At 43.6% G+C, this 22,538-nt stretch overlaps 1 protein-coding gene across 1 annotated transcript in view; it reads right to left on the bottom strand.

The window, feature by feature from the left end:
* Positions 1-1,445: 1,445 nt before the first annotated feature.
* Positions 1,446-22,538, bottom strand: part of LOC115478627 (V-type proton ATPase subunit S1-like) — a 134,963-nt gene continuing 113,870 nt past the window's right edge. Inside the window, exons 9-10 of the mRNA XM_030216112.1 lie at positions 21,519-21,759; positions 1,446-2,181 (exon numbers count right to left, since the gene is read on the bottom strand). Coding sequence (XP_030071972.1) covers positions 1,972-2,181; positions 21,519-21,759 — 451 coding nt within the window. The 3' untranslated portion in view covers positions 1,446-1,971. The remainder of the gene's footprint in view (positions 2,182-21,518; positions 21,760-22,538) is intronic.

Raw genomic sequence — 22,538 nt, 5'->3', positions numbered from 1 at the left:
GCCCCCTTTAACTTTGTCTGGCTCTGCGATGGAAAGCAGTTGGAGCCGGCCAAAATCAGCTTTCCATTATACCGATTTGGCCGGGTTCAGCAGATGGCCAGCCATCTCCTGATTTGTGTCGGATGATGGCCGGCGATCTCTTTCGAAAATAAGCTGGATAGTAACATAGTAAGTGATGGCAGATAAAGACCTCAATGGTCCATCCAGTCTGTTCAACAGTCACATTCATTATCAATTCAAGATTAAATCAACAATGAATGTGATCTTTCTTTGGTGTTTCTGGGACATAGACTGTAGAAGTCTGCCCGGTTCTGTCCTTATGTTCGAACTACTGGAGTTGCCATCAAAGCCCACTCTAGCCTATCCGAATCCATCTTCTCCCACCCCTACCCCTGGCCCCACACTCTGCCCCCACCCCCAACAGCACTGTCCTACCTATGCTGATGGGGATGCCCAAACCCCACAAGCTGAAGAGGTCCACTGCCTGAGGTCCAAGCTCCATGCTGCTTGAGCAAGCAAATTGGTAGCATGCTTCAGCCGCCAACACCTGCATTCCCATGCATGACTTCCTTCTCACCCCCCTTCCATCCAGCATCTGCCCTCCTTCTTCCTCCCCTTTCATCCAGCGTTTGCCCTCCTTCTCTCCCACTTTCATCCAGCCTCTGCCCTCTTTTTCTCTCCCTTCCATCCCTCCCTGTCTCACCACTTCCATCCAGCCTCTACCCTCCCTCTCTCCCATTTTCATGCAGCCTCTGCCTTTCATCATGCCCCCTTCCATCCAGCCTATGCCCCCTCTCTGATTCTCCCCCCAGTCCAGCATCTGCCTCCTCTCTGTTCCTGTTCCCCCCACACACCCATCCCTGCCGCCACTGCTTTTCTAAATGAGCAGCAGCAGCAGCGGCAAAACAAGCTGCATGAGGGACCAGACTCTCCATACATGTGGCTGCTGGCTGTGCTCTGGAACAGGAACAGGAAGTGATGTTCGAGGGGGCAGGATCATCAGCTGCATGTGTGAAGAATCTGGTGGCTGCTGCTTGTTTTGCTACTGCTGCTGCTCATCTAGAGAAGCAGCAGCGGCAGGGATGGGTATGTATGGGGGAAGCAGGGACAGAGAGGAGGCAGTTCGGGTGGCAGTGGGAGGGAGGTCAGGATTTGCCATGGCACCCCTGAGAGTTTGCACCGGTGTACCAGGGTGCCATGATGCACAGTTTGGGAACTGCTGCACTAAGGTTAGGATTTTGAAGGAGATCCTGTGAGATATTGGCAGCCGATGTTTTTCACCTAAGGCAGGGGAGGGGAAAGTATACACATTGGTTGCATTTTCAAATTAGTATGTAGACTTTCTGGTATGTATATTTATTTATTTCTTTTTGTACATTTATACCCCATGTTTTTCCCACAGTTTTGCAGGCTCAAAGTGGCTTACAATGCACTGATAGGCTATTGCCAGATCAGAGAAGATACAGTTACAATTAAATTAGAATTAAATTAGATAGAATCAAAGAAACAGAGAAAATAGATAATAAGGAGAGGTGAAAAGTCAAACCACCACATGGACTTTCTAGTGTACAACAGGATGATTATCAAAGGAAATTCTTTATCAAATATTACAACAGACTGGAATCAAATCCCAAATGCATTCAGATGAAAAGAAATACATTTAAGCTAAAATTTCTCATCATATTAAATATCCCTCATCTATTCAGAAAACTGCAATATAGCTGAAGGTGAAAATATTGCTTGTTTGTTGGCTGTGAACAGGGTGATCAGGTGAACCGCAGTTCACCCCGATCTTTCTGCCAAAGCCTCAGTAGACTAATCAGGATCAAGGATGGTCCTCTAGTCAGTTCATGGTGTACCGACAGACTAATTAAAGATCAATAGATCAGTCTCTACCAGAAAAAGGCAATGCACTGTTTCTTAAAGAAAGGATCACCATAACCATCAATGTGAAAGCAACACAGCATGTCACTATTCTGTCAGAGGAACAGACAAAGGTTGGCTTTTTGGATCATCAAATCTATCGTTTGTTGAAAGACGCATTATCATGAAAATACCATAGCAAAGGATCCATAATAATACAAGAGATGTCACAAGGCCCATCCATATTCCAGGGCTGAAGAACGATGCACAGTCACTCGCATAGGAAAACTGATTGTCTTTAATGTTGAATCCTTGAATCTGCAATAAAAATGAAAAGATAGGGTAAACCAACTGGAGACATTTAGAACATTTAGAACATCCCTCCTCTCAGTACCCTTATCCACCACCGCCAACTCCAGGCTCCGCTCATTCTGCCTCGCCTCACCCTATGCTTGGAATAAACTTCCTGAGCCCTTACGCCAAGCCCCCTCCCTACCCATCTTCAAATCCTTGCTCAAAGCCCACCTCTTCAATGTTGCTTTCGGCACCTAACCTTTATACCTTTCAGGAAATCTAGACTGCCCCTATTTGACTGACTGTACATTTGTCCTTTAGATTGTAAGCTCCTTTGAGCAGGGACTGTCCTTCTATGTTAAATTGTACAGTGCTGCGTAACCCTAGTAGCGCTTTAGAAATGTCAAGTAGTAGTAGTACTTAGGTATGGAATTTGGAGGTTGCAGTAGTAGCTCTGTCTTCATATTTGATGATGTGTTTGGTTATTGCATAATTTTGCGAATTCTAAACTGCTATGGACGTCATCTACTTAGATTTCAGCAAGGCTTTCGACACGGTTCCCCACAGGAGGCTCTTAAATAAACTAGACGGCCTGAAGATAGGACCCGAAGTGGTGAACTGGATTAGGAACTGGTTGACGGACAGACGCCAGAGGGTGGTGGTGAATGGAGTTCGCTCGGAGGAGGGAAAGGTCAGTAGTGGAGTGCCTCAGGGATCGGTGCTGGGGCCGATTCTGTTCAATATATTTGTGAGTGACATTGCTGAGGGGTTACAAGGTAAGGTTTGCCTTTTTGCATGACCCCAAGATTTCCAACAGAGTGGACACCCCGGAGGGTGTAGAAAACATGAAAAAAGATCTGAAGAAGCTAGAAGAATGGTCTAACGTTTGGCAATTAAAATTCAATGCGAAGAAATGCAAAGTGATGCACTTGGGGAGTAGAAATCCAAGGGAGACGTATGTGTTAGGTGGGGAGAGTCTGATAGGCACGGACGGGGAGAGGGATCTTGGGGTGATAGTATCTGAGGACCTGAAGGCGACGAAACAGTGCAACAAGGCGGTGGCAGTAGCTAGAAGATTGCTAGGCTGTATAGAGAGAGGAGTGACCAGCAGAAGAAAGGAGGTTTTAATGCCCCTGTATAAGACGTTGGTGAGGCCCCACCTGGAGTATTGTGTTCAGTTTTGGAGGCCGTATCTTGCGAAGGATGTTAAAAAAATGGAAGCGGTGCAAAGAAAAGCTACGAGGATGGTATGGGATTTACGTTCCAAGACATATGAAGAGAGGCTTGCTGACCTGAACATGTACACCCTGGAGGAAAGGAGGAACAGGGGTGATATGATACAGACGTTCAAATATTTAAAAGGTATTAATCCGCAAACGAATCTTTTCTGGAGATGGGAAGGCGGTAGAACGAAAGGACATAAAATGAGATTGAAGGGGGGCAGACTCAGGAAAGATGTCAGGAAGTATTTTTTCACGGTGGTGGACGCTTGGAATGCCCTCCCGCGGGAGGTGGTGGAGATGAAAACGGTAACGGAGTTCAAACATGCGTGGGATATGCATAGAGGAATCCTGTGCAGAAGGAATGGATCCTCAGAAGCTTAGCTGAAATTGGGTGACAGAGCAGTTGGGGGGAAGAGGGGGTGGTGGTTGGGAGGAGAGGATAGGGGAGGGCAGACTTATACGGTCTGTACCAGAGCCGGTGATGGGAGGCGGGACTGGTGGTTGGGAGGCGGGAAATACTGCTGGGCAGACTTATATGGTCTGTGCCCTGAAAAGGACAGGTACAAATTCAAGGTAAGGTATACACATATGAGTTTGTCATGGGCAGACTGGATGGACCATGCAGGTCTTTATCTGCCGTCATCTACTATGTTACTATGTTAAACTTTTGTTCAAGGAAGGTGGTATATAAGTATAATATAACATAATGTATAGTTAAAATGCCTCCATTCTGCTAGTTTCCCCATTTGCTTGTAAAAGAAAAGGTTTAAAAAAGGAAAACAGTCCAGGGAAAAATCATACTTAAAAATATATATATATATTAATAATTATTATTAGGTTGGTACCCAGGCTGCTGTCAGCAAAACAGGAAGAAATGGCCCCTAGAACCTATATAAGGAATGAGAGACTTTTCAAATAGGATTTCTTACCTTCAGGAGAGGGGAAATAACCAGAGAGGAATAAAGTTACACAGAAAAGTTTTCTATTAAATACACGTACTTAGTATATGTGTTCACTAAAATCTCAGTATTTATTAAAACATATTGATTATGCTTTAGGAACTAAATAAAGCAAAGAAATAAAGAAACTGAGGTTACCTAAGATCTTGGAAATTCTCAACAGACAGGGTATTATTCACATATGGCTCAATATTCAGTTCCTGCAGTTAGTAGTTTTTTTTTTAAACCTGGCTTCGCATTTTAATTTGTCTGTATATTCAGAACTGATCAGTAGCCCTGAATATATAGATTTATCACTGACTGTCAGTAGCTATATGGACAGTGACGATATTCAACCACTCTCTATATAACTGTGTTGTTGATTTTGTGCCTGCTTTCAGTTATATGGAGGGCCATCAAGAGATACAGCCAGGCCCGGGGCAGGACTGACCCCTGCACCTGGGCTGCCAAAATGCCACACACCCCTATTTGAGCCCCTGCCCCTGTCCTGGCCCCTTACCTTCCTGTGTCTGCTCTTCCCTCGGTCCGCCGTCTCCTGTTTCTGTGTGCCAGGACCTGGGTTATTGCGTTAATGCAATCATCTAGGTCCTGCTCCCTCAAAACCTTGCCAACCACCCCCCCCCCCTTAGAGGCCGGGGCCAAAGAATCTTGCCCCCCCTCTCAGCGGCCCTGGAGAGCCGTTGACTATTGCTACTGTCCATACAACTAGGAGGTACCCTAGCCCCTATGTAATGATACTGCTATGAATCTCTTTGAACATATCAAACATGACTTCATGACTCTGGGAGGGAGAGCAAAGCAGACAGATGCACAGATGGCATTCTTGTTTACCGTTTCCATAGAGGGTAAGGGCTGCTGAGCAGAGACGATGATGTGCCTTCCGCAGCAGGTTGGCTAACCTACTGAAGAGGGATTTAAACTAGGATCAGCTGGGAATGGGTGAATAAAGCCCCAGGTAAGTAAAAGGCAAGTAAAACATTAAATACCTCTATAGAAATGGGGAATAAAGGGCAACTGTGGAGTGTACACTAATGCCAGAAGTATCGGAAATAAAGTTCTGGATCTAGAAGCTGTGATGGAAGAGGCGGACTTGGATTTAGTTGTGGTCGGGAAGACATGGTTCACAGAGGAGCACGATTGGGATATAGTAATACCAGGCTATAATCTTTTCAGAAAGAACACATTAGGAAGAAAGGACGGAGGAATGGCACTGTTTGTCGAAGATTATATTAAACCAACAGAATTGCAAGATTTATAGTGTGAGAAGGAGGTACTGTGAGTTAATCTAGAAAGAGGGAATGGAACATCATTTCATTCAGGGTGATATATAGACCTCCTTCACAGGCAAAAATGGACAGAAACTTCATTAAGACATTCACAATATTGTTATAAGAACATAGGAAAAGCCTTACTGGGCTAGACCAATGATCCATCTAGCCCCATATATCCTGCTTCCAACAGTGGCCAATTCAGGTCACAAGTACCTGTCAGAATCCCAAATAGTAGCAAGATTCATGGTTCTGTTGAAAGCAATTGAAGTAAAACCCAGACTGGCTCAATCCATCCTCCTTTATCTGCAGCCATACGGTAACCCTAGCTTTGGTGGAGGGTGAAGGCCAGTCCAGGGTGAAAGAGGTGTGCAGGAAGATACCCATGGAGAATGCTTCATAGGGAGTTATGGCTCTAGTTGTGGGGGGGGGGGGGGGTTACCCTCTTACTGAGAGTATAGAAAATATGAGAGAAGAGGAGGAAAGTGGGGTTAAGCTGCAAATGGAAATGTTGTTCTGACAGATGCAGCAGAAGCTGGATGTTACTTGAAAAGGGAGATTGCAGTCCCAGCACATGGACTCTGTATTAAGGCACTGCCGCTTATGGGCTTAGTGTATCAAAAAACCTGGATTGGAATAACATATAAACCAAGAAATGAAAGGGGGAAGAGGAGTATCTGCTGCCTGAATGTAATAGAGAAGAGAAGAGATGCCAAGTTACTCATTTCCAGGCTGGAGTTTGAGATAGTCTCGGATTTCTGACCACTCTATCATGGTGTATTGTGGGACTTGCAGCACTGATTTCAATGGTCAGGATCAGACACTTCAAATCCCACACTACTTTGGGATAAAGCCAGTGCTGGGCAGACTTCTATGGTCTATGCCCTGATTGTGGCTAGACAGATTCCGCTTCAGAAGTTGAAAAACAAAGCAAATCCTGGGCAGACTTCTAAGGTCTGTGCCCTGATCGGTGATAAATAGATTTGGATGGGTTGGAGTGGAGCTTTCAAGGGCTTCGATGACCACTTCTGAAGTTTTTGAATAAGGACTGAGTCGGGTAGACTTCTACAGTCTATGCCCTGAAAATGGCATGGACAAATCAAGATCAGGCATACATATGAGGTATCACATCATACCTTATGTAATGAGTTTATCTTGTTGGGTGTACTGAATGGACCGTACAGGTCTTTATCTGCCGTCATCTACTATGTCTATGTCACTAGCAGGCTCATTTTCAAAAGAGATAGATGTCCAAAAAGTGACATGCCAGCAATTGGACATTTATCTTACAGAAACGTCCAAATCAGTATTATCAAAACCTCTTTTTGAATGCCTTTCTCTGAAGTCTGTCAGAAGGACGTCCAAATCTCAAGGGGGCGTGCTAGAGCCGTGTTCAAGGCGGGACTTGGGCGTTCCTAAGACATGAATGTCTTTCAGCAATAATGGAACGAAACAAAGACGTCCAAGCCTAAAACTTAGACGTTTCTTTTGAAAATGCCCCTCCACATGTCTGAATTTAAGAAAGCATGGAATGAGCACAGAGGATCTTTTAGTGAGAGGAAGGGATTGTACAGCTAAGTTAGTTGATATGAAGGGGTAAACTTGATGGCCTTTTGCTCTTTATCTTCCATCCTTTTTTATGTTTCTAGGTAAGAGGTCATTTACACACATATATAACCACGTACATATGGAAATGACTTCGTAAAATTACCTCCTTTTTGGTTGCAGTTAAACATATAGAGGTAAATTCAATACAGGTCACTAAAAATCTGGGTACCAAGCTAGTATCCTATAGCGGGAATACTAGTGTAAGTCTGCAGTTATGCGCCAGATTTTAGATACAACCACATAGCCACCGTAAATGGCGCAGTTGGGTGTGGAAATGCAACTATTCTATAAACTGTGCAGAAGAATAGTCGGAATGCCCCTGACTCACCCCTCCCCTTCCCATATTAACGCTCCCTTTATATTAGTATGTGAGAGAATTTAGGTGTGCGGTTTATGAAATAGGGGCGTAAGGATATTATGCAAACAATGGTAAATTAGCACCAAATAGTGCTTTTTAACGCCAATTACTGGTATTTATTACCAACTAGTAAAAAAGGCCCGTTTCTGTTTTAAAGGAAACGGGCGCTAGCAAGGTTTTCCTCGGAGTGTGTATGTTTGAGAGAGTGTGAATGTGCGAGTGTGTGTGTGTGTGTGACAGAGAGAGAGTGAGACTGGGTGCGAGTGTGTGTGTGAGAATGAGAGTATGTGCCAGGGTCCCCCCTCTCTCCCAGTTCCAGGGTCTTCTCCCCCCGGTATGTCTCCCATTTGCAGGGGTGTCCCCCCTCCCTTTCTTCCTTTCTCCCAGTTGCAGGGTCCCCCCTTCTCCCATCCTCCCTTTTTCCCAGTTGCAGGGTCCTCCCCTCCTTCCCTTCCTCCTTTTTTCCCAGTTGCAGGGTACCCCCTCCCTTTTTTCCAGTTGCAGGGTCCCCCCTCCCTTTTTCCCAGTTGCAGGGTCCCCCCTCCCTCCCTTTTTCCCAGTTGCAGGGTCTGTGTGTCTCCCCCTCCTTTTGTCCAGTGGAAACAGCTGTAAAAACGGCAATGAGAAGCAGCTTCTAGGTTTCCTTTTTTTTTTTTTTTGAGTGTTTTAGGAATGACAGCTGCTTTGGGGAGTGGAACCAGAAATTAACCAATGGGCTTCCTTGCTTACCATAGACTTGCTTTGTTCACTTCCACTCCTGTCTATTGAACGTCCTGCAGCATGTCATAGCAGCCAATCAGTGGCACTTCAGGAATGACATCACTTTTATCTACTCCACTTTCCTGAGCAGCTGTGGCTGGAAACCACGGTTCCAGGCAGCCTCAGAACATTGGAGGTGAGAATTATTATATAGGATTTGTCAATTTAATGCCGATCAGTTAATTACTTGTAACTGGCCCTATACTATAACTGCAGGCCCAATAGTGCACCTACATTTGGACGCTATTTATAGAATTCGGAGGATAAGGTCATTTTGAATATCAATCAGATAGTTTTCAACAAAGGCAAACAGAATTGATTCTTAGAGTCAGCCTTTCGGACAATAATCTTTATTTTTAAAAAAGCTCTTCAAAAGCAAATGGCAAAATAAGGAAAGCTTTAAAGTCCTCTCACAGGGCTCACCAACCACCAAAGTCTGACCAGAAGGAAATAAATCCAAACAGCCTGACCCTTTGCAGAAAATCCACCACAGAGTCTACAAACTGAATGGAGTCCAGAGAGACTAGCTGGAGACCATTCTCATTGTTTATTTGAATAATGAATAAATGTAAATAAACTCAAGAATTACTTGCCAGAGAATGTAGTAAAAACAGTTAGCTTAGCGGGGTTTTAAAAAAGTTTGGATAGCTTCCTAAAAGAAAAGTCCATAAGCCATTATTAAAATGACTTGGGGAAAATCCACTTCTTATTTCTAGGATAAGCAGCATAAAATGTATTGTACTGTTTTGGGATCTTGTCTGGTACTTGTAACCTGGATTGGCCACTGATGGAAACAAGTTGCTGGGCTTGATGAACCGACGTCCCAGTATGGCAATACTTATATACTTATGTAAAGAGCACTTCATTAAGCAAGATGGGCATTGTCTTCCTTCCTATTTTGGCTTCTTTCTAGCCTGTGGGCCTTTTAGTGGCTTATAACAGAGGCTGAATACTTTTCAAAGAGTAGCTTCCCTGCGTAGGTTTGGGGATGCATTACATTATAGCATTTCTATCTCACACATACCTTGAAATCAAGTTCATTGCAGCTAACAATTAAGAAGCTAGGAATACCTAGGAATTAACAAAGTATTATATATTCCAATTACCACTAAACTTTACACGATATAAATTTCTGAAACACAAAAGTTTATAACAATTTTCAAACTTCAGCATAAAAGGACTTTCCTCTTAACTCCCTGGGCCATAAATTGCACCATTGAGCCACCTGGTATGTAAAAGATGAAATGAACATAGATTTGTGCAGTACTCTCCTTGGGTTGGGGAAGTGAAAATCCATATACACCCTTGATTCTATATATGGTGCCCAAATTTGTGCATGTGCCCGAGATACGCCCACAAATTAATTGCTTAATGATCTCAATGACATTAATTATTGCTAATAACCAATTACTGATGTTAATTGATGTTCATTAATATTTGCCTGCAAAGCTGGTTGTGTGCTATTCTATAAGCGGTGCACCTAACTCCCATAGCACTTATCTCCAAAGGGGGTGTGGCCATGGGAGGAGCATGGCCATATCAGGGACGTTCTGAAAAATTGTGCATGTAGCTATAGAATACCGGGTCAGTCTGTCTAACCTGGGTGCCAGCAGGTGCACAAGGTTTCAACAGGCGTAACTCTGGCACCCAAAGTCAGGCGCAACATCTGCGCTTAAGAGCTTTTCTATAAAGGATGCACACCCTTTACAGAATAGCGCTTAGTGTTGATTTTTTTTTCCGGTGCCTAATTTTGAGCACCATTTATAGAATCCAACCCATAATGCCTTTATGCACATGAAGAACAATTCTATAAGGAGGCGCCTGTTTGAAGTCTTTTCTATAAAGAATACGTTTTGCAAGTGCTTGCACTTAGACTGCAAAAGAATGTGTGTAGATTATCAGATTTCATAATCTACATGTGAAATTGTATGCCCCACCGTTACGTCTGTGCTTTCCTCGCTCTCTGGTGGCCAGTACAGGTGGCTGCTATGGACCATCACCCATTCCAGATTTTAGCTGAGTCCGGTCCGGATCTTCCAGGCTGCCAGGTTTGCTTGCTTGGATTGAGCCTGCACAGCCACCATAGCTTCCTGGTGATTGCTGCAGCTGAGTCTTTCCTGTCTGGGCTTATTAGCCATTTTGAAACTCTCTGGCTTTGCCTTGGCATTGCGTCTTAGGCCCTGGTCGTGGGTGCTTGTGCACTTCTGCCTGAGAGACTTTGTCTGGACCTGTTTCTGTGTTTGCTGGTTTCCTGCCTTTTGAACCTTGCCTGATCCTGGACTTTGCTTTGCTTGCCGCCTGGCTTTTGAACCTTTGCCTGGACCTGGACTTTGTTTTTGCTTGCCTCCTGCCTTTTGAACCTTTGCCTGGACCTGTCTTCTGCTTGCTGGCTGACCGCCAGAGACCTAGCCTGGATTTGCCGGTACGTCTGTTCTGCCTTGCTTCTGGTGTGGGGTGGTTTTGCCTGCCACTGCTGTTCCTCGGCAGTGGCCCAAGGGCTCACAAACCCAGTTCCTGTTTAGTGAACGTGACACCCACCCACGCTGCTCCCAAACTCCGCCCATGTGAACGACCACCATCTTGGTGGAAACGTACAGAAAACCGTGTAGTAAAAAATTTAGGATTTGCGCACATATGTGTCCACATGCACATATAAATAACTAGAACCCTGGTATTTAAGCATGTTCTTGCCATCCAAAACTGGGAGGCTCCTTACAGAATTACCCCCTAACGGTTTTAGTGTTTGCTTCTGGTTTCTAGTTTTTGGTAGAACCTGTTGCTCAGTAGTTCTCATTTGTGTGGGAATCATTTGTTGATTTCATCTTTATCACCTGTGTTTTAGAAAAGAATGAGGCAGTATGACATTTGTACTTGTTGACATTACATGCACCATTAAATCTGCGTGTTGAAGTACCTTTGCATTTAATTGGTGTCTTTTAAGTTTGCACCCTGCTACTGTGATTTGCATCTTTTGCAAGGATGTTGTTGGTCTTTGAAAAGTGCCAGGTGTTTGGAAGTAGAAAATTATTCAGGGCAAGTCATGCACTTGGCAGGAACAAATTTAAGGCTATGGTGACCATGGGTAGAGGACGAAGAGTGGGAGATCTGCCCTCCCCAGAAATCAGCCAGCAGTTGGCGAGACCATTTTTGGGGCACTTTCAGAATTTGATGCCCTAGGGATGTGTGTGTGATGCTTATGCTTAAATCTGGTCCTTGCTCTTGAATTTGTTAAATGGGTTCTCTTGTCCAGATCTAGAGTGTAGTGACTTCCTGAATGCTTGGACGGTTGGGTGTATTTCTATTTTTGATATTTTTAATATCTATTCTAGCCTTGGTTCCACTGGATGAGAAGCTTATGAGATTATACTGATGTCTGTGTATATTGCACTGTGAACAAATGTGTATGTGTCCATTCCAGCCTATAACTCAGAAATGGCATGAGATACAGGTGTGGACTTTCAAGGGAATAAAGGCGATTAAGTAAGGATGTGATATCTGTAATCTTACTGCTTGGAAGGTAATTAGTGAGTATGGTATGTAAGAAAGAAATGTGTGTAGAGGAGATTGAATGAGCTGCTCTGGGGAAAATAGAACAGAGATGCTGTAGAATCTGTTCGTTTCTACTCGATCCTGTTTGCACTTGTGGAATAAATGAATTCTTTCACAGCATGATCTAACGTGTTGGTAGCTTTCACCTTATTACTGCTTCCTGTCACTTTTTGCTGGCTGCCTTTCTTTTTCACATATACAGAAAGGATAACAAACAGGTTACAAATAAAACATTTACAGGACTTACCTAAGTAAATTTTTGTGATTAACTTTTGAGGATTAAATTCCCTTCATCAGGATGACAAAAGGGTGACCTGACAAAGTGACTGTAACTCTGAAAAGATAATTGACTCAAGCTCTAGAAAGATATTCACATTTTTTAATGAAAACTTGGGTCCTCTACCATCTGTTTGCTCGCATTTATTTAAGTAAAATACTCTGGATATTACATTATGTCATTATCTTTCTCATTACTATCCAAGCCTATTCACTAACTGTCAAGAAAGAGGTCTTGATACACAAACAAAATTAGTTTATGCTAATGAATATCCTGAATATACAATATAAAGTAGTGTAAAGATTAATGCATGAATATTTTCTTCCCTGAAAGGTAGAAATGTTTAACAGAGAATAGATGTAGAGGCAGGGACCTAGCTAGACATTTCTCAAATACATCATTGTGCAACATAAATGTTTTAAAACTTCCTTGAAGCTACAAACAATTTCTGGATTGAAATAGATGTATTTAGGAGCTGCGAGTCAAGAAATAATAACAAGCATCTCTCAGGATGATATCCATTTTGGATTTGCTAAAGAATGCCATATTTTTACAGTGGCCTCAATTCACCTTAAATAGGGACTTAGAACATTTTATTCTAAAATATATTTGTTGATTTGAGAAATTAAAATGATCACATGTCGTGTTAAAAACAACACTTATCTAGATCTACAGTGACTTCTTGAATGTTTGGATTTTTGTATTTTTGTTTCAGATATTTTTAATGTCCTGTTCTTGCCTTGGTTCCACTGAATGAGAAAGTTATGAGATTGCACCAATGTCAGAGAAGGACAACGAAAATGATAAAGGGGATGGAATGACTTCCCTATGAGGAAAGGCTAAAGTGACTAAGGCTCTTCAGCTTGGAGAAGAAACAGCTATGGGAAACTATAATAGAGGTCTATAAAATACTGAATGGAGTGGAACTAGTAGACATGAATCACTTGTTTACTCTTTCCAAAAATACAAGAACTAGGGGGCACACAATGAAACTACTGAGTAGTACGTTTAGAACAAATTGAAGAAGATATTTCTTCACTCAACATGTAATTAAACTCTGGAATTCATTGCCACAGAACATGGTAAAAGCAGTTAGCTTAGCAGGGTTTAAAAAATGTCTGGATAATTTCCTAAAAGAAAAATCCATAAGCCATTATTAAGATGGACTTGAGAATTATTTCTAGGATAAGCAGCATAAAGTCTGTTTTACTGTTCTGGGATCCTGGCAGGTATTGGCCACTGTTGGAAACAGGATACTGGGCTTATTAGACCTTCAGTCTGTCCCAGTATGGCAACACTTATGTTCAATGACATTTCACAGAGGGCACTATCAGAGCCACAGGATTATGGATTGTGGAAGCAAAACATAGCATTACCTTTGCAGTTCACCAACGTGTTAAATGTCGTAGACTACGGAGCAAGCATCAAGAACAAACAATAGTAGATTTGCCAGCAGACCGGCTCAGTACTGAACCACTGTTCACCTATGTGGGGCTAGATGTCTTTGTACCCTGGTCAGTTGTGACATGACACACAAGAGGTGAAGGGTCCAACAGTAAACGTTGGGCTGTGATTTTTTATATGCATGATCATCTGAGAAGTTCACATCAAGTTTTATTAATGCTTTGTGAAAATTCCTTTCCTTCAGAGGCCCAGCAAAACATATCCATTCCAACTGCAGAACCAACTTTGTGGGCACTTGCAGGGAGTTAAACATTACATCTACTAAATTGGACCATTCTGCCATTGAAAGGTACCTGTGAGATCAAAGTGTACCTGGGTTTTCAATCCTCCTCACTCTTCTCATATGGGAAGATCATGGGAGCATATGATTGGAACAGCTCATCTTATCGTTAATGCCATGCTCTTAGAAACTGATCACCTTCAACTAACACACGAAGCTCTAACACATTTCTTGCAGAGGTTGCAGCTATCATAAATGCCAGACCCCTAATATCAGTGTCTTCAGATCCAGAGTCACCATTGATCTTAACACCTGCTATACTTGTGACACAAAAGACTAATGCCATTCCTACTCCACCAGGAGAGTTCAAAGGTAGCAGGTATCTACAAGCATCAAAGGAAGCAGGTTCAAAACCTCACAGACATCTTTAGGAAACATTGGCAGAGGGAATACCTTTCTACTCTGTAGTATCGAAATAAGTGGCAGGATAACTAGCCTAACCAACAAGAAGGTGACCTCATATTGCTGAAGGACAGCCAAGCACAGCACAAAAGTTGGCCTTTGGGGTTCATCAGTAAAACCTTTCCGAGTGAAGATGGGAAAGTCCACAAGCTGCAAATTAAGACTATGAATCAAGAGATGGAGAAACCTTCATCTGATCAGTCATCAATGTGGTACTTTTCTTTCTTTGTGAAGAAGCGTGAACTCTGTGGACCGTTGTGCAATCCAGAGACTCGGAGACTTTTTCTCTCTTTTATGTTGTTTGTTGTTTGTGTTGTCTGTCTCTTGTTTTAGCTCCTGCAAGACTGCAAGAGGAAAGTCACCTGAACAACAGAGAACTTGAGGCAAGCTAGGAGTTGTCAGCCTTCAAGGTCCAACTTTATTAATGGACTTTGCATGCTTAGAAAATTAAATAGTGGTATCTACCGATACCAGGCAGGGAGTTCCATGCCTCTATTTGCATGGAAGCAGGTAATAGGGTTGTATAATAGGGCTACAAATCCCTGTAGTCTTGTAGTTCCCTATAATAGGCTCTTTCAGAACACATGTCCACCTTCCTATGTCTTATGGAGTTCTTTCTATTGGCTTACTTTGTTCACTAAGCATGCTGGGCAAGTAGTCTTCTCTTCTCTCTCTCTCTCTCTCTCTCTCTCTCTCTCTCTCTCTCTCCATCCGGTCTGTAAAAGTTAGTCTGCAGCATGTTTCCTCTGTGAACTAAAACTGCCTATGCCGTTATGCCGTGTTCTTGCTTCACGATCCCTTCAAGTACTGCGATTCCATCAAGATTTCACCAGTGTAAAAGTGCAAGCAGCATTATTAATCAGCATGTTGCTGAAACCTCCCAGCCTTTCATGCATGGGCAGAGCTGATTGAGAACAGACTCCTAGTTTGCAAAGCAAAAACTCTTGTCCAGCACATCTGAACTATAAGTTACTTGTTCTTGTTTAATTACTGCATTAAAGAAGATTTTTGGTTCAAGAGTTCTGAGTCTCTTCTCAGCAGTGTTCTATACTCTGCTTTAAACTGACTATCAAGCATAATGTGAGGAACACTCTGTGAGGGCAGTACAACCTCTGCCAGCAGCTCGACCCCCTACCGCCTTTCAGGAGACAAATAACAATGAGGTTTACAGACAATTAGATGGAACGGAACATCATCCAACTGATGGAAAAGAGAAAGAAACAAGAGGAAACCGTATGATTAGGGGTTGGGAGCATCTATGAAACGAAAGAGTCAATCAAATTCTTCTTACTCAAATCTGAAATGTATTATTATTGTTAATAACTAATATATTACTAGTTCCATTGAGATGTACTGGAGCTGAAAGCACGCTTATTTCAAAGAGAGCTGCAGTATACTGACTATGCTTTTAGATATATGGGCAATTTTATTTTGCTACTTCGAAGTACAACTGAATATGTTTCCCTATCCAGAACCTTTTTGGGCAATAGACCAATTTTCACGTTATTCACATAAGACATAGAACAAAGGCTTACAAAGGCTTCTCTCTCTATACTTATTTGTCTAGCCACATTATACCACTCCATCTCATACAGTATTACAACGCAAACCATGAAAGGAAAGAAAAAAAGTCTAAATATTTCCTTTACAAAAAATTCAGCTCAGATTCCTATATCGTTTGTCAACTGAGAAACTTTTCCATCAGTTCTTTGCTAAGTAAGGTACGGTTCATGCTATGGTTTATAGTTTATTAATATTTACTATACCACTGAAAACTCAGAACAAAGAGGTTTACAAATCTAACATAAAGTCTAAAATAAGACTATCATTCTCAAATTCTGGCAGTAGCTAACAGATAAAGTTTGGACAGACAAGTCAATGTCGGTTTAAAATAAGAAGAGGTTAGGGGCAAGCTGGAGTTGGATTTTAATTTAGGCACTATTTGGTCACTATATCTTGGTTGCAATTTTACTGTTGGGGGTGGGATTAGATGAGGTTAGTTTTGGGGGGGGGCTAAGGGTAGATAATATTTTTGGGGGTAGACATAGTTGAGCATGATGGGGTAGTTTGGAGGTGGATTATAGTCATAGGGTAGTTTTTGGGGCGGGGTATAGGAAGGCAATGGGGTAGTTGGGTATAATGGGTTGGTTTTGCAGTGATGAAATAGTTCTGGAGGTAGATTTGAGGGCATAGCTTGGGAAGTAGGGATAATTTGGAAGTGAGAATGAAGTCTTCAGAGGTGAGGGTAGTTGGGAGGTGATGGGATAGTTGTGAGGGTAAACTTGGGGATGATAGGGTAATTTTAGGGTTTTTTAAAATTTGGATTTTATTCACACATTTTTCAGTAGTAGCTTAAGGTGAGTTACATTCAGGTACTCTGGATATTTCTCTGTCCCAGGAGGTCTCACAATCTAAGTTTGTACCTGAGGCAATGGAGGGTTAAGTGAATTGCCCAAGATCACAAGGAGCAGCAGTGGGATTTGAACCGGCCACCTCTGGATTGCAAGACCGGTGCTCTAACCGCTAGGCTGCTCCTCCACTAGCAGTGTTCTATGTAGAAGCCTGCCCTTGCAGATCAGCAAAGCAGCCGTGCAGGCTTCTGTTTCTGTGAGTCTGACGTCCTGCACGTACGTGCAGGACGTCAGACTCACAGAAACAGAAGCCTGCGTGGCTGCATTGCTGATCTGCACTGGCAGGCTTCTACATGGAATGTTCCTGGTGGAATAGCAACATTCATTCCATGTAGAATCTCAAACTAGTAGCAACATTCCAGAATCTCCAATAGTAGCAACAGCAACATTCCATGTAGAATCTCAAATATTTATTTAGATTTTGCTCACACGTTTTTCAGTAGTAGCTCAAGGTGAGTTACATTCAGGTACACTGGCTATTTCTCTGTCCCAGGAGGGCTCACAATCTAATTTTGTACCTGAGGCAATGGAGGGTTAAGTGACTTGCCCAAGATCACAAGCAGCAGCCACCTCTGGATGTCAAGACTGGTACTCCAACCACTAAGTGAGGAAGGGATAGTTAGGGGTGATGGGTAGTTGAGGGAACAGTTTTAGTACTGGGGTGGTAACTTGGTAGATGGGTAGTTGAGAGGTAGAAGGGTAATTTTGTGGAGTAGTTGGGAAGTGATCAGGTAATTGTGGAGGTTAGGTTTGGGGGAGCAAAGAACTGGAGTGAAGGGTTAGCTATAGTTTTTGGAGGCTGGAGTAGTTGTGGGGGGGAGTTATTGGGGTAAAGGTAGTTGAGAGTCTTGGGGTAGTTGAAGATAGGAGTGTAGGTGAGGGCTATAGTTTTGGGAGATGGGGTAGTTAGGGGGGAAAGGGTTGTTTTAAGGGTAATGTAGTTGGGGGTGGTGGGTAGTTGTGTGGATCCATTTTGGATGGTGGGGTAGTTAGCATGATGGGCTAATTTTAAGAAGGTGAGTAGTTGCAGGTGATATATTTGGAGGTAAGGGTAGTTAGAAGTTGATGTGGTAGTTTTGGAGGTTGTTGTGAGAAATAGGTTAGTTGGGGGAAAGATAGGGTAGTTGTGAAGGATAGTTGGGAGATGATAGAGTGGTTGAGGAGGGATACTTTGGGAGTGGGTAGTTTGCAGGATTTGGGTATAGTTGTGGGGAGGTACTAGGCAGTTTGAAAGGAGCATTCCCTAACTACTACATTTCACTGTATCTGCAGGAATTCCTTCTCTCCAGTGGTATGGCCAGAGATGAATTTCGGGGGGAGGGGGAGAGATAGATAACATGGGAAAAGCACTAGGCACACACTTTCCTCATCCCTCTCACCCTCCCCCACCCCCCAAAAATATTTAAATACCTTAGTTGGTGCCTGCCCTAAATCAGCTAAAGTACAGTTGTCAAATTGGCAGGGTTTGGGGATCCCCGTCTACTACATGAATGGTGTCCCCAGCTGTTGGGTGGACCTGAAGAATAATTGGAAGGGTCCAGGCCCAGCAAAGGCTATCCACCTTCTTTTCCCATAGAAAAGAATTAGGCCATTTTTTTTAGAGGGGGGGGGGGGGGTCCAGTTTGATCTGGCCTGTTTTCAAACTTGATGTATCTTTTCACCAGTTTTTCCCAAATATCAAATTTGATCCAGAGTTATCTTGCTCCTAGACAGAGAGACAGACATTCTCACCACCTCACGTATAATTCTTTCCAAATTTCATTGGGTTGGGCAGAATAAAAAGCCAAACTGCTAAAAACTGTTGGCAAAGAGCAGGGCCAGAGCAACATCATATGTGTGGGGCTGTGAGTGAGGCTGTGGTGGTGGTGGTGGTGGTGGTGGTGGTGGTGGGGGGGGGGGTTCTTCATTACAGGGCCAGTGCACCTCCCTCAACCACACACACACCACTGAGGTCTTCAAAAAACTTTCTATCACATATAATTACAATTTATGTTGTAGGAATTACACAACTGCGCTGTATATTTTTAAGTTTTGTAAGAGTCTGTTACTACTACTTACTACTACTTAACATTTTGGTTAGAGCGTTGGGTTCAGCTTAATTGCAGATGGTAAGCGATTGCTGACCATAGTCAATGTGTTCTGCACAGAATGGCAGATAGGAGTCTAGCCACCTTGTTGGGAAGACTAGATGGGCCGTGCTCATCTTCATTTTCTCTGTTTGTATGAAAGGAAGCACTGAAAAAAGGGGTATAGGATGAAGGTGAAAGGGGACAGGAGAAACCTACGGAAATGCCCAGTGGAGGTAGTAGAGATGAAGAAAGCTTGGGACAAGTACGCAGCGGCGATCCTAGGTCAGCTGCCATCCGGGGTGGATCGCCACTGCGCACCCCCCCCCCCCGGGTGCAGCGGCGTCCGTCCCCCCAGGGTGCAGCATGACACCCCCCTCCGGCGCAATGACCCCCCCCTCCCCGGCGCATCAAGCCCCCCCCCCCCCCCAGGTGCATTCTTGGCTGCTGGAAGGTGCAGAGAGGAGCCGCGCACCTGTCGGCTCCACTGGCTCCCTGCTCCCTCTGCCCCGGAACAGGAAGTAACCTGTTCCGGGGCAGAGGGAGCAGGGAACCAGTGGAGCCGACAGGCGCACGGCTGCTCTCTGCACCCTCAAGCAGCGTGCACCCGGGGTGGACCGCCCCCACTGCCCCGCCCTTGCTAGGCCGCTGCAAGTACGTAAGTTCTGTAATGGAGAGGAAGGGATAGTAGATGGTATGGATGGGCAGAATAGATAGGCCATATGGTTGTTTTCTGCCTTCATTTTCTGCTTCAATGTTTCTTATCTGCCATCTGTTACTACATTATTATAAATCACACCTAGTTTATGCTGTTTATTGTCTGTGCACAGGGTTCACTGGAACATACCAGAGTGACCTGTAACTAGGCTTTATATAAAGGCTGCTGAATTCAAATAATTTTCTTTTTCTCATTTACTTAGGGATTAACTAAATGGGAAAAGTTCACCAGTGTCTCAAGATATGAGGCACGTAAGGGGTACACTCGGGTGTAACATTAGAAATATTGCTTCATAAAGATGGCGGTGGATGTGTGAAATAGATTCTCGGGGAGACAGTGGAGGCAAGAACAGTAACAGAATTCAAGGGGTGCAGGGGATCCTCTGTTGTAAAGAAGAGAAAGTAGAACCATTTCAATAGAAATTAAATTGAACAAATTAAAGGGTCCTGTTACTGAGATGAGAACTGGCCTTAGCATGCACTTAGACAAGTCTTTACTGCACACTAAGGCCATGTTTACCGCAACTGCAAAAAGACTTTTTTTTCTATTATATTCATTTATGTTACCATTAGCATTTGGCCATTTTAAAATTTACTGCGTTTACCGTGTGCTAAACACTTACCCCTCAATATTCATTCAGCGGCGGTCAGCATTTTTTAAAAAGCTTGATTGTTGCTGGCTAAATTATCCCCTGATATTCAGTGTCGGGCAATGTCCGGGCACCAGCACTGAAAATCGGGGGATAATTTGAGGTGGGCAGGCTGCCAGAGGTTATGTAGGCCTGGCTGTGATATTCAGCAAGGGCCGCATAAGAGTTATGTGGCCCCGGCTGACTATCTGGCTGCTCCGGCCCGCATAACTTTTTTTTTTGTTGTTCTTTTTTTTAAAAAGCCCCTGTTTTCCCCACCACCACTCCAATGTCCCCTTTTTCCTTCCTTCCCTCCCCCCCATGAATTAAGACACCCCCCCATAAGATCCCTATCCCCCGCCTCCCCCAACAGTGAAGATAAGCCTCCGGGCTTACATACATCCATGGTGATCCAGCGGGGTTGTGGGGGACAGAAGCACAGCTCTCTTGCTCCTGCCCCTTGTGGCACAAATACCGTGATCTGCCATGAGAGGTCACGGCAGCCATTTTACTGAGGCGTCACAAGGGACAGGAGTGAGGGAGTTGTGCTCCTGCCCCCACATGACACCGCTGGACTACCAGGGATGTATGTAAACCCAGGGGCTTACCTTCACCATTGGGGGAGGTGGGAGATGGGGGTCTTGCGGGGAGGTGTCTTAATGTGCATGGAGGTGTCTTAATGCGCATGGGGAGGGAAAGAAGTTAAAAGGGGACATTAGAGCTGGAGGGGGCTCGGGGCTTTTTTTTTTTTTTAAACAACAACAAAATAAAGCTATGCAGGTGCTAGCCCCATATTCTGAGCCGCCACCCAAATAGCTAATTGGCCTTATTTAGGACAGTCTAGAACTGTCCTAATTGAAGCCACTTAGCTATGCGGGTGTCGGCACTGAATATTTCTGGCACCCACATAACCTGAGGCTCCTCCCCAGTGCCGCCCCTGACCTGCCCACTTTTTGTTTGGGCGGTCTCAGGGGATATTCAGCGTCACTGTCCAGTTAACTGCCGCTGAATATTCCCGGTTAGGCACCGGGGAGCTTCTGCTGCCCAATTAAATCGCTTTGAATATCAATCTTTTAGTGAGCAGTTATGTAAATGAACTAACTGTTAGGGCAGGAATGCCCTCTCTCCGCCCCTGATACACTCCCTCATATAAAATTTCAAAAAATAATTAACACGTAGTTAGTGCGTGCACATGCCAAAAACTAATGCAAGATGCTTTATAGTGTCCCACATTAAGCATTTTTTGTTGTTGTTGCATTAAGCACACGTTAGCACCTAAAGAAGTTAGCAAAAGGGTCCCTAAATAAGCCTAACAGTCCTCAGCCATCTTAGTACGTGCAGTAGAAATAATAATTCTTGGAATTGCAGCCAAACTGGTGCCATGTACTCACTTGGAAATCAGTCATGAGAATATCCCATTTCTGTGAGCTACCTTTCTCATCGTAAACCAGTCTTGAGCCATTCTGTTCACTGGTTCCCACCAGCTGACAGTGGAATGAATACTCTGCGGGAGCTGAAGCTGTATAAACTCTAAATGTAGTAACCAGGACGTCGTCTTGAAAAATCTGAACAAAGTCTAACGTAGACCAGTTACGAGCTGATCCTAAGTAGAACTGGTTGGTCAGAAGAAATCTGAAAGAGAAAACAAACCTGTCTGATAAAGAACTCGAGGCCCAGGGCACATTGTTCCATTAGACGGGAGCCAAGTGTTCCTTTAGACTAGTCAACTCCTATCTGAACAAAGTCTAACGTAGACCAGTTACGAGCTGATCCTAAGTAGAACTGGTTGGTCAAAAGAAATCTGAAAGAGAAAAGAAAATTGTCTGATAAAGAACTCGAGGCCCAGGGCACATTGTTCCATTAGACGGGAGTCAAGTGTTCCTTTAGACTAGTCAACTCCTATCTGAACAAAGTCTAACGTAGACCAGTTACGAGCTGATCCTAAGTAGAACTGGTTGGTCAAAAGAAATCTGAAAGAGAAAAGAAAATTGTCTGATAAAGAACTCGAGGCCCAGGGCACATTGTTCCATTAGACGGGAGTCAAGTGTTCCTTTAGACTAGTCAACTCCTTATACAGAGACAGATTCAAAAGAACAGGTAGATACAAAGAGCTAGAGCTCAGCTATCCAGTCCTCTTACTGGTGTTGTTACTCTAGAATAACATCAATGCAATGTAGAAACGTATTATGAAACATAAGAGTAATTCATGAGGCCAACACATTATGGAGACCATTCTATATGTGGGGCATCTCCATTTAGGCATTCCAATGCCACGCAGTACTCAGATTTCATTATACAAGGTGTCTGAATAAAACAGGACCCCCTTACGTAGTTTCAAAATACTTTGCAATTGTTTAAACATTTAGTACGACCTTTGGAAATATATTAGTATAATGGTTTTTATCTTAGTT

Source organism: Microcaecilia unicolor, chromosome 10, assembly GCF_901765095.1.
Source record: "Microcaecilia unicolor chromosome 10, aMicUni1.1, whole genome shotgun sequence".
Lineage (NCBI taxonomy): Eukaryota > Metazoa > Chordata > Amphibia > Gymnophiona > Siphonopidae > Microcaecilia > Microcaecilia unicolor.
The sequence above is the reverse complement of the archived record's forward strand: the minus strand, read 5'-3'. Positions and strand labels throughout refer to the sequence as shown.